We start from the raw sequence: 12,131 nt of genomic DNA, 5'->3' as shown, positions 1-12,131 counted from the left end.
TGCGGTGGCCGTCTTTGCTCGATGGCCAGCCAAAAACCGCTGCTGTGAGGAACACCGGAGTTTACGTGATGGTTTATGCTCCTTGACGAGATCAGCAAGCTATTGTGGATCATTTGCGGCAAGCACGTTGTGTGTAATGAGTGTGACCTTATCACGTATTTGTTCGGTAACTTCAAGCCAATGCGGCTCAGCGAGCACTGGACGGACTGGATCAGATCTTGAAATATCCGTCACGACACGTACCAGAGACATTTGTACAGGCTGCAGCTAGATAAAAATCTCTAGAGTCGGGCAGTGCGAGGCAGGAAGCAGAGAGAGACGAGCGTTTGCGATCCGCACGTATGGTGAGTGCATTCGTAAGCAAGCACGTGAGAGTTCCCCGGTGGCTTGAGCGAGTTCGTAAAACATTAACCATGACAGCAACCGCATTAAATGTATGATTAACAAACCTCTTGTCGCATTCCTCTCCTTTGGAAAAATGGGCACGTGAGTGTACGCTGACTTTACATGTGTTTTTTAAAATGAGTTTGCGCAAGACGTATCACTGGCAGGCATACGCATGTATGGATTTGCATGTACGTAATATGACCTCTAAAGATTAGAGCCTGCTAAGAGATGATGAACAGAATTACAGCATTCATGGCTTTTATGGAGAAGCAGAAATGTAAGTCGGAAAACTCTAAAACAGATGAGAAGAGGAGTTGAGTTTTTACGTCTCTGCGAGGAGGGAGAAGGTGTACCTGCGACCTGCTGTTACGGGGTCGCGTGTAATCAGTGCGACTTCATACCACGATAATCGCTATAAGTTGAATTGTCACATTTGCTCTGAATCTGGGTCTCCCATGAAAAACAGGATTTTAGTTTCGGTGGGCTGTCCCTGTCAGCATGCACATCCATACCGTTTAAATAATAAAACCAATTGAAGTAACTTTCAAATATAATTAGGTTCAATTATTTGACTTCATTTTAAAATCAACGTGTCCCGTTTTACTTTTGGGATCCAGGTCTGCCTTGAATAAAAGCCTCCTAGTTCCAATGGGTTACAAAATTTCAACTCGTGGATGTCTATGGAAAACTAAATCTCAGCAAATTCATCATAGGCGATGTTTTAGACAATTGCCCTTTTTTGTAGCATACAAATGATCACATTGACGAATGCGAGTTCTTTCGTTAACTATGCTTGTGCGGCACTGTCAATGCAGCATCAACGGATACATTTGTTCAATTGTGGAGAACTCAGCATTTTTGCCTTTTATTATCAGATTTTTTTTACTCTGCAAGTGCAGTTACACGGCAGTGCAACAACATTAACCGTTCCATTATTCTTGCATGTAAAACCTAGCTTTATTAGGTCACTTATAATGCGATATAAAGACTTCATACAGCGTCTATAGAAGTTTTGTTTCAACTGCCAGCTTGACGGTTGTAATGAGGTACTCGGTTCATACATTCCCTATACGGAGTATTTATACGCACTGTGTCTGTTACAGTTCTGACTGTTTACTTTTTGTTTCCTCCGTCGGCAGGGCAAGTGGCATGTTTAGCTCGGGTGCGGCGTGCCCTGCCATGCAGCAGATCTCTGTTCGCTTCAACCGTCCCCTGGAGAAACCACTGTTCATCGGTCAATGCAAAGGTGTGCACCGCTTACTTTTAAAACTATTTTTTATTTTACCAGGTAAGGGCCCCACCACTGTGATGTGCAAGATGTTTTTCGGAAGCGACCTGGCCATCACAAATGATAGCTCAGCAAAGTGGCTCATCGTCACGCGAAATGTATAGCAGTCAAATGTGGAGGGAAAAAGCGGGGGACCCAGAGAAAAACCCACGCGACCACGGGGAGAACATGCAAACTCCAAATATACAGCAGGCGCGAGGGTCGGGATCGAACCCACGACCTCCTATATACCAGGTGAGGTAGTTAACATCTGGCCACCACGGCACCACTGCTTACGTGGCGAGCCAAGCTGTTAAACGGTGACTTTGCGAGGTGGTGCTTGTGTGTGCGCTGTTAACCGGACATGCAGTCGCGCAATGGTTAACGTGCACCGCAATTATGAACCCAGCCACCTCACTTGGCCCTGCGCTAATGTGGGCGGAGAGTTCTATGTGAACCAGGTACTGGGCCCCCCCCCCCACCTACAGCAACCCGTACTGTGAGACCAGCGTGGTGAAGTATGGTGAAGCAACCCCTGTGACTGACACAGCACGAGGAGGCCTTCATCCAGCAGTAGAGTAACAAAGAGGACTGGAAATTATTACGAATATGTATTCTTACTCGCAGGCGGGAGGGCAGCCCCACATCTTTACGAAGTAAATAAAAATTTGATGCAGGTGTTTTACAGCGCACTCTGACATCCATAAAAAAAATTACCTCTGTAAAAACCTCAACCTATGGTGTTCATTCTGGGGAATGGGGTTGTGCAAAACGGAGCCATTTATGAGGGGTCATTGCTGCTCTTGTTGACTGAAAAGTCAACGCAACGCTTTCTTGATGGTTAAGTATATTTAAGAGTGGTCATTGTCAGAGTACTGAGATATAAAAAGCTCAATTCTTTACCCATCACCAATGCTGCGTAGTTTTGTTTCTCAGAGCAAATGCGAACCTCTTTAAGGTGACATTCGTATGAATTTAAATTTTAGCGCCACTCTAATGTGGCCGTGTGCAGCAAATGTTTTATTCATGTGTGTAGTGCACAAAGTGCATTCGTAGTGTGAACAGGTCTATTCTGCATGTCTTCAATAGCCCTGAAAGGCATGCTGTCTTCAAGTCCTTTTTGTGGGAACATCTACAGCATACAAGGCCGGCTGAAGTTTTCAGGTAATACTTTCGTTCTCTCGCTCCTTATGTTCACGCTAACATTTTTTGGCAAAATGACATTTAACATCTTGTGCAACTGCACAATGCCTTCTGGACTAGATGAGTTTGCTTTTAGAATACTAAAAACATTCAATCTCGTTTTGAGGCCTGTCTCAACATTTGCAGTGCCCACAGTGTGAATGTTGCAACTCCACAAAGCAGTTGGTTGTAAAATATAGTTGGCAATTATGCAGACATCCACGTGAGTTCAAATGGTGAGAATGAAACCACATTATTGCTCATTAAAACCTGTGTTAGAGCCTCATACAAAGGCCTTTCCCGCAAAAAGCCAAGGCATCCGTCAACTCGCTTTTATCTTGAGTCTTGCTTGACTCTCCTCGGTTTGTACGCAGAGAATGGCATCCTTCATCCTGCTGCATTGTACTTCGGCCTTGCCTGATCCTCCTCGGTTTGTCAATCCCAGACTCTCCCAAGATGGTGGAGGTGAGCCACATCACCCTGGCCAACAATTCGCTGACGCTGACGGCGACGCAGGAAGGCCCCGTCCCACGGCCCCCACCCACCCCGAGGGGCAGCGGTGGCCTCGTGGGCGGCGACGGGCAGTCTGCCGATGGCACAGCAATGCACCCGGAAGGACGGTACCACCTGGTGTTCACGGGCTGCGGATTGAGAGAGGAATACCTGAAGGACTGGCTCCGGCGCTCGGCCAAGCAGGTGCCACACCGAGCGGCGCGTCCCTCGCCAGTGCCGCCGTGAAGCCGTCGGCGTAACCGTTTTGTTTCGACGAGCGTTGGACCGTGTAATAAATGGTGACACGTTGGGCCAAAGGATTTTGCTGTTCAGCATGGAGGGGTAAAAGTGGTGGGGACTCTTTTATGAAGTACCGCTTGTAATTCTCCACATTTCCACGGGGATAATTCGCTTGTTCTGTGCTGGCGGGATTGAATGTGCCCGTGTGGTTCTTGTACATCGATCGCAAATGGTCTCGCGCTACGGATATAAAATAACCCTTCGCGCAGCACATCTTTTATGGAGATGAGACTTGAACAGATTAATTCACAACTGTTCACAGTAACCACTGGGGTATTTTACAATAGCCCAGCGTGTCGCACAAGCTTGGTTTGAAAAGCACACAACGATATGCACGTGCCATTGGGGAGGGATGTGTGTGTGTGTGGTGGCAAGGGGAGGAGGCGGTGGCGCAGTGGTTAGCGTGGCACAGCGCTCAATGAGAATCCCCCGGCTACCCGAGTACCGATTCCCGCTCACGGCCAACACCAGTGACGATTATCTGAACTGGTCCCGGGCCTCACCTGGGTCAACTCGGCCGCAAATGAGTACCTGGTGCGATGTCTAAACATTGCCAATAGGGAGACAAAGACGGCCGGGCATGGTGCTGGCCCCCCACCTCCTCCTGTGCCCGTGCCGGCCTTCATAGGTGCTCGCTCACAGCACTTGCCCCAAAATTGTGTTAAGGCTATACAGGGGATTTTAGTCTTTGATGGTGGGGTGGAAGCTACCCCACTAATGCTGCTTGCATAATGTGACAACTGCTACTACTATTTGGGGATATGGTTTACTCTATATTAACATGTTGATTAAGATATTAAACATGAAAGGCTTGTATTCTTGACATGAAAAGCAATGCATGCTTTAACCAAACAAACTACGCTTTTGTAAACTTTAGATAACTCAAATCGAGAGATTGCCGTTGACGTTTGATCAATTGTCTCGACTGTTTGCACTTTGTTACCAGATAACAAAAACCAAAATTCTAAAGACAAAAGAATCGCTGACCCAGAAGGAGATGATGAGCATTCACGTGAGTTTCTATGAACAGCATTGCCACCCAAGGCATAACACTACTTACTTCCAGACTCAACCAATCGCTACTCCACACTGTGATCATGCACAGCAGATGAATGTCATAATGTTTACCGTCACATTTTATTTGGGATGCCAACGTTAATGCAGCCAGCAGCGCAGACAACCGCGTTGCGTGTTATTGATACAACAGTGGCATTGTGGCACAGCGTGGAGGAGCTGAGATGTTCAACTTTGCTCCTGTCCAAAATTACAGTTTTATAGTTAACGGCCTCAATTGCTAAGGCGCCATGGCTAATTACAGTTTTTAATTTCAAGGAAGCATGTTCTGCCCAAGGGTTATTTATGCACAGAGATATTTTTGGTCTGAATATTTCTAAAGCATATAATTAATTCCACCAATAATAATAACTACGCCACGCAGATACGGGGCAGTTGAGTCACCGGGCTGTCAGACTGCAGGCCATTGAGCCAATTTTCACGCTGTTGACTTTTCTGTTTCCTGTCACTAACATTTGACCTCTGTGAGCAATTCATAAATCGCTAAGTGGATGTTAAAGACCATGTTATGTTAATTACACACGTAGGCTGTTTTGTGAAAGATTAATATCCCAATCCCAAAATATGAAAATTACCTTCAGCAAAATAGTAATAAAATATTGCCTTTTTAAGTTATTACATTCCGCTCTTGTGTATATAAGATTATCACTCTAAATAGGGTTTCACCTGCTTAAATACAGGACCTTTGTGTATGTGGTGATTTTACACACCAGCACTGTGTCTACATGCACAATATGTACGTGTAAAACTGTACACGAAAGGCAAAAAAGAACAAATAACCATGCAAATGTGCGTATGTATGCACTTCTTTCGCACTGTACGTAGCCAAACGAGCTAATCGGAGGTGTATATTAAGATAACGAACAAAACTGAACCACACTGCAGCAGACTGCAAGTGGGGAGTGCTAATCCATTGAAACTTCATTCTGGCCATGTCTGGTACTATATTTCGCAGGCCACAAGACACCTGGAGCCCTTGCCGCCAGGCTACTTTTACAATGGAATGCAATTCATTAACTTCTTTGGAGAGAAAAGCAATCAACACCCTTGTATCCTTTTGAGCATTCGTTTTACACGTCTGATGTTGGGGACGGGGGGGGGTGTAAAAAAAAACAGCTTCCGGGATATTGTTAGCTGATGTCTGTACGTGTGTGTGTCTGTCAGAATGCTTTACGGTTGTGCAGCGATGTGTTCATCTGGCTATTTGTAAGCTGTTCAATTTTCAGGTTTATTATTGAGAACTCAAGAGACCAGGATAGAGTCTTGTTTTGGAAGCGTAACCTGGGTCACCAAAAATATTGCAAAAATCAAAACACGTACAACAATAAAGTAGAGCGACAGAGCAAGAAATATTGTCGATGTGTATAATCATACAGAGTTACTGGTGACAGCAAGAGCTTTAATATTCAGTGTAATGTGAGAATTCAAGATTTGAAGCTTTCATGACTGCAAGGTTTTTTCGGTAAAGTCACGTAGGTAAAAAAAGAAAAATAAGTAATAAAAATAATAGAAATAATATTATTACCGAAAAAACCTAAGAGAATAATGTGAGAATATCTCCATCATGTATGAAATGAAGCATACGGAAACATTAGCAACAGGAAAATTAATAGAATGCTTAATTAACCATCCCCACCTTGACTCCAGTTACATTCGGCATTTCCCTTGTCCTGCTTGCTCGACTTAAATGATCGTGGGCCATACACGCGAGTTAACCGTGTAAACATTCAAAACCTTTACACCAAATTGCCTCTTGTGAGTGTACAAGAGTGAGAATGTTTTGAATTTGCATAAGGCGGTAGTGACTGCAAAGACAAAGATTCACCATATAGCATTTGTCTCGCTGGTGTTTATGTTTACACAACACACCAGATACTTATTTAGGGCTGAGTCGACCTAGGGAAGGCCCAGGACCAGTTCAAATATTCTTTGCTGTTATTGCTCGCAAGCGGGAATTAAACTTGGGTCTCTGAGTTCGTAGCGCAGCAGTTCGCCAACTGCTGCATTACCGCTCCCCGCACACACACACACAAGGTTGGATAAGTGGACGTGCAATAGTACTGATGTGTAAACGTGTGTTGTTTTCCTCGACAGTTTTGTCTCCTGTTAATGCAGTGATGGAAACTTTCATAGACGAGCACCTGGAGAGGCTGAATGCGGAAATAAACAAGTACAATGCGCAGCTGCAGAGAGTCACTCACCATGATCTCTTCGAAGCGTGAAGGGATTCCACTTCCGTGCGAGCGCTCGCGCACAGACAACGAGGATCCTGTCCGAGGATATTGCGGCGTCTTGATTGTTCACACCTTGTTCGATTTGACACGGAATCTCTTTTGTTCAATGTTATTCCAGATAAGGTCATTCTTAATGGACAACTTTCAATCTTTTACATTGTAACTCGGCAATAATCGCTATTTTCAGTAAGTGATGCTTTGCCCTTGGATTTTTTTGCTGCCAAATGCAAATTTGTTATAAAGTACACCGCACATCCTTGCTACAAACGTAAAATTTCCCAAAATCGGGAGGTTTTTGGGAACCATTTTGTTTTCAACAGAAAAAAAAATCCAGCACTGTAAACAGTGTGTGCAGTGATTTGCACAGATGTATTGTTCATTCTTACTGAGATGGGATTTTTATTTTCATTTTATCTTTTCCTTTCACAAAAGCACTCACCCCATTGGGAAAATGTTGCAGTTTCATATGCACATTAACGTAATTACTGTGGTTACGGCCATCATTTGTCTCCCCCTATAAAATTATCACATGTACACGTTGATTGTGTTATGCCTTCAAAAGTACATTCGTTGACGTTAACCAATCGCAACGCGAGCATATTTGGGTGTTTGTGCCATTCTTATGGCGCGAGGCTATAATTACGAAGGCTATCCTCTGAACTGACGATTATAGTCTGCGTTTAGTTTTACAGGAGGAGGCAACGTTGCTCAGTAGCTTCACCCTCAGGTTGTTTGCAAATAATTATCAATTTGGCAAAATGTGTACGCTGACGCCACCAAACTCGACTTGACTTTTTTTTAATAACAACTGCGGCAACTTTCAAGCCCATTGAGAAGCGGACGCCGCATATATATATTTTATTAATACAGCATCAGTATTAACCAGGGCAGCCGCTGCGCTTCGAACCGCCAACCTTTGCTACAAGTTTGCAAACTGCTCGGCTATGTCACCGCCTCCACATACACACACACACACACGTGTGTACGTGAAATTGAAGAGTAAGCCGGCATTGCTAGTTGCCCGTGAGTTAAATGTTGAGTTCAAACTGCACCGAGGTGAACCCAGCTGCATTATTTCAAAAGTAAAATCCACTTGAGTTTTGTCATAATACATGGGTTAATTGTACTTTAGCTACTTTGCATGCAGGTTAAGCAAACAACGGCACAATGGGCCATGAATCTATTAAACTAAACGTTTTATTTTGCCAGACAAAGGCCCACTGAGCTATACAGCTCTTTTTCAGAAGCGACCTGGCCGCAAATTACACCTCAACGAAGTGGCTTATCGTGTGGAATTTTATAGTAGTAAAATATACTCTAAACGCATGTTCCTAAATGTGGAGGGGAAAACCGGAGGACCCGGAGAAAAATCCACGCGACCACAAGGAGAATATGCAAACTCCAAATATACAGACGTCAGGGTCGGGCTCAAACCCACGACCTGCATATCAGGCGAGGGAGTTAACATCTCGCCACTTTAGCTACTTTGCATACAGGTTATCACAATGGGCTATCAATATATACGATTCCCATATTTTAACAAATGTAGACGTCATCATAAGCTCATATAGAAATATAAATTTATATTTACGCAAGTAAGCCTGCCGTGAGGCAGTAAACTAAAGAGCACACTTGTGGAATATTACACGTGTAAATAGTTATACAGCATTATAAATTATACCGAGAGCAAATTTATTATTAGCACACCAGCAATGCATGCCAGATAGCAATGTGGAACTCGGTACAGTCGTACTAGGTACTCTACATTGAATTCAAATGTTTAGACGATCTATCTAGAACGGCGTTTAATCGGATTTAAATTTACAAAGACCCATTTCTGTAACATACAATAGAACTGCGTTTTAGGAGGCTGCCGTTTCATTTTACAACGCCGTTTGGAAGGTAGAACGTTCATTCGTTGGCCTGACGTTTGTTGGAGGTGCAAACTCCACGCGGTGTTCACCGATTCCCTCCTTCAAACCACTGTCAGTGTGCTTGGAAGCCTTTCTCGCACTTCTGAAAATGCTGCGGTGGGGGGGGGGAGGGCATTGCTACCGTGTCGCAAACTTTCCCATATCCTGAGTGAAATGCGTGCACGTTTTGCTTTCTCTAGTGTCGCAGCAGTAGACAGCTGTGAAGCAGTGTGGGGTTCCCTTGAGGTTCCCCAGGTGAGTTCTAAGGTAGCACGTGACGCCGAATCCTAGCCACGGCATATGGTGCGTACGCTTACACTAATAGGCACATGCTCTTAGATCAATATGTGGGTATTTAGTTGTGTGGCTGTAATTGCTAAGTTTCCAAGGCCAATAATTTTCTGTATTGATATAGGCAAAACTGATTTTGTCGGTGGAAAAAAAAATGTATTTTAATAAGTTATCTCGAAATGGTGTTTAATGATGCAGGCGATATTCAAAAATGATAGGCTTGGTCCTGTTAAATACTGGACCCTGCAGAGGGACATGTGGCATTTGTGTCTATCCTATCATAGCCCCACACCCAGCCTCGTGTTGAGAATAAATGGTGCTGCTGCTGCTGCACTCAACTAGATGAGCGTATTTAACCTACTACTGAATAATATTATGCAGATTTTCCTTTTAAAGTGCTATTACTGAACAGGCAGGTACGCACACAAAGCAATTCTGCGATGTGAATGGCGGTTAAGTAAATAAAAATACGAGCGCAATTTCGCCTTACGACGACCGCGACGGCTACTGTGGTGACTTTCGATGTACCTGAATGGTGAAATGGACGACGCGTTAAGTGTCCGTAAGAAGAACAGCCATAATTTACACTGCAAGTGCCATCGCAACGGATGGGCCAAAAAAAATGCTCGTGGTATAATTTTTCGTTCGCAAACGCAGCGCTAAAAAAGAATGGAAAGTTTTGGAAAATCGGCGACAAGAATCTATCCCATTGCTGCACAGATGCTCAATTTGTGATGCTCACGTTATTCTGCAGTCAGATGCCGACTGGCTGCTGTTAAAATGGAAGGATATGCATAACATCAGTCGTAAATACACTATAAATAAAGACTGTGAACATTTAAAAGGGCAGCTTTTACTGATCGAGTCAAAATATGAAGCGCATGCGTGGACTTTAGCAATAACCTTGCGTCCAGGTCAGATACAACCTTCATTATATGTGTGTTTGAAAGGAACTAGACAGCAGACGATTGATCAATGTAACCATCAGACTGTTTATATACACGCGCTAGGCTGGGAACAAGTACATACCTGGGAGGCTGGCGGCTATGGAATGTGAATGCAAGAGGCCCATTTAAGTGATATATTGAATGGCAAAGTGGGGCGTTCATATAGGTAGGATACTCGGATATAGAGACCCTACGAAATTATTTAAATGTTTTGTAAAACGGAAAATCATTGGCCGTATTAAAGTACATTCTCCTTTGAACGATGTGCCAAAGTATCTTCTTTACGCAGCGTATCTGTTATAAACTGACTGCAAAAAAATTGTATAACACTGGTCACTAAAATGTGAATTAAAAAAAGTCAACTGCGTACGAGTTTAATACATTTGGCGTTGTGCCGCGCAGTTAAGTACATTGTACGGATCATCTCTGATGAACGAAAACGGTACCAAAAATGATGTAAGCCTTATGAATCCAGTACTGCATGCATACAGCAGCTTACATTTAAGCCATGGACAGGAAGCGATGGTTATATAAGCAGTGGTGTTGCCTTATGAAGAATGGTCAAAACTACTATTTCTGCGAAAGTGCATTTTTGGCCTCTGGCTCATATCTCATTTGCGGGATTTATGAATGTCTTCAAAATTAGTCTAAACAATTGCCTATGATCTTCGTTTAACGCACTGCATATTTCTGTAAACGTTATCGTTAAATACGAAGTCCTTAATTTTATTGGAAGTTATCTACGCATAACTTATTTATGGTCATCCATAGATTTTAGTAGGTTTATAATTCCACAAGCATGGCACGTGAAGATGTCCATATTTTAATCCTCAGACCATGACCCAACTCCATGTCCATGTCGGTGATGGAAATGCTCGACAAAATATTTTAAGAGCACCTGAATTTTTTATTAGCAATACTTCTAAACGGAGCGGCAAATTGTCCATTTCAAACATGCCTTAGAATTGTTTAATAATTTCTAGAAGCTATTGGAATAATATGGATGGGATGTAAAATAAGCTGAGATTAAGACTGTCACCCGATTGTAGCCACATCATTGATTGGGCCAGTTTTTTTTATTGCTAAACATAGGGATGGTTAGTTGAGGTTTTGTAGATATACTTGCAAAATACTAATTATGCAATTATTGAAATTTAACATTGCCCAACTTTAATTCGTTTAAGTTTTAAATAACATTCTCAAAATACTGTACCTTTATATCCCTCGAGCGATGACTTATTAGTGAACTTTGTTCCCTTGCCAGTAGTGATGGAAAACGTGCAGTCTTTTATTGAGAGATAACCTTTGTTCCTGAACCTGATCTTGTAGCTCTGCAATGCTCCCCGCTTCCATCGGCACAACGAACCTCGGGTAGAGGGGGGCCATCTCCTAACACTTGAAACGGTGTGTACCGTACGTTCCAGAGAAGAGTGTACAAAAAAAACACTCATTTGATGTTGCCGTCACGACTTTTCGACAGTGGCCGGCATCGATTGCGTCGGGCATCGGTTCTTCCCTCGCCACGAGATCACTCGATGACATGGCTGGCTCGACACGAAGCAATGCTGTGAATTCATCTTTGTGTTTTGTGTCGGGACAAGGATGGGGTTCTCTTGAGACCCGGTTGCAACAGTCATGACGTTTGCTTTTAGCCAGTTCTAATTGCACGCATGCTGTGTGGCAGCGAAGGTTTTCGAAGACTGAAAACGATTGCTATATTTTTTTGTTTGCACTGGAGAAAAAACAAATAACATTGCAACCTCATGTAATGGGCTCTTCCATTTATTTTTGGTACCTGAATATATTTTACACACTTTTGTAAAAAAAAAATCTCAAGTATTGAATACCTATTATTTCAAGAAACAGATACGCACATTTTGGTAAAGAATTGTAAACGTTTAGAGCAAAACTATAAATGTGACAAATACAAACGATATAAAGCGGCTACTATGGCTTAAATGCAACTGTTCTGTGTTGTGATTTGTGTTGATGCTTAGTATTTTTACCAATTACCTTCATAACTGTTCTTTCATGTGCCTGCTCT

The 12,131-nt window shown here is 43.2% G+C and overlaps 1 protein-coding gene across 2 annotated transcripts in view; it reads left to right on the top strand.

Annotated features, from left to right (window-relative positions):
- The window catches only part of DNAAF9 (dynein axonemal assembly factor 9), a 61,631-nt gene extending 49,585 nt beyond the window's left edge, over positions 1–12,046 (top strand). For both annotated transcript variants that reach the window (XM_061552857.1, XM_061552856.1), the window contains exons 32-37: positions 1,527–1,633; positions 2,744–2,818; positions 3,282–3,532; positions 4,575–4,640; positions 5,658–5,751; positions 6,818–12,046. In XM_061552857.1, the coding sequence (XP_061408841.1) occupies positions 1,527–1,633; positions 2,744–2,818; positions 3,282–3,532; positions 4,575–4,640; positions 5,658–5,751; positions 6,818–6,924 (700 nt within the window). In that variant the 3' untranslated portion in view covers positions 6,925–12,046. The remainder of the gene's footprint in view (positions 1–1,526; positions 1,634–2,743; positions 2,819–3,281; positions 3,533–4,574; positions 4,641–5,657; positions 5,752–6,817) is intronic.
- Positions 12,047–12,131: the final 85 nt, after the last annotated feature.

The sequence above is a fragment of the Lethenteron reissneri genome, chromosome 17, assembly GCF_015708825.2.
Source record: "Lethenteron reissneri isolate LAM-NWPU_2019-01 chromosome 17, ASM1570882v1, whole genome shotgun sequence".
In the NCBI taxonomy this organism is placed as follows: domain Eukaryota; kingdom Metazoa; phylum Chordata; class Hyperoartia; order Petromyzontiformes; family Petromyzontidae; genus Lethenteron; species Lethenteron reissneri.
This window is presented reverse-complemented; position numbering and strand designations above follow the sequence as displayed.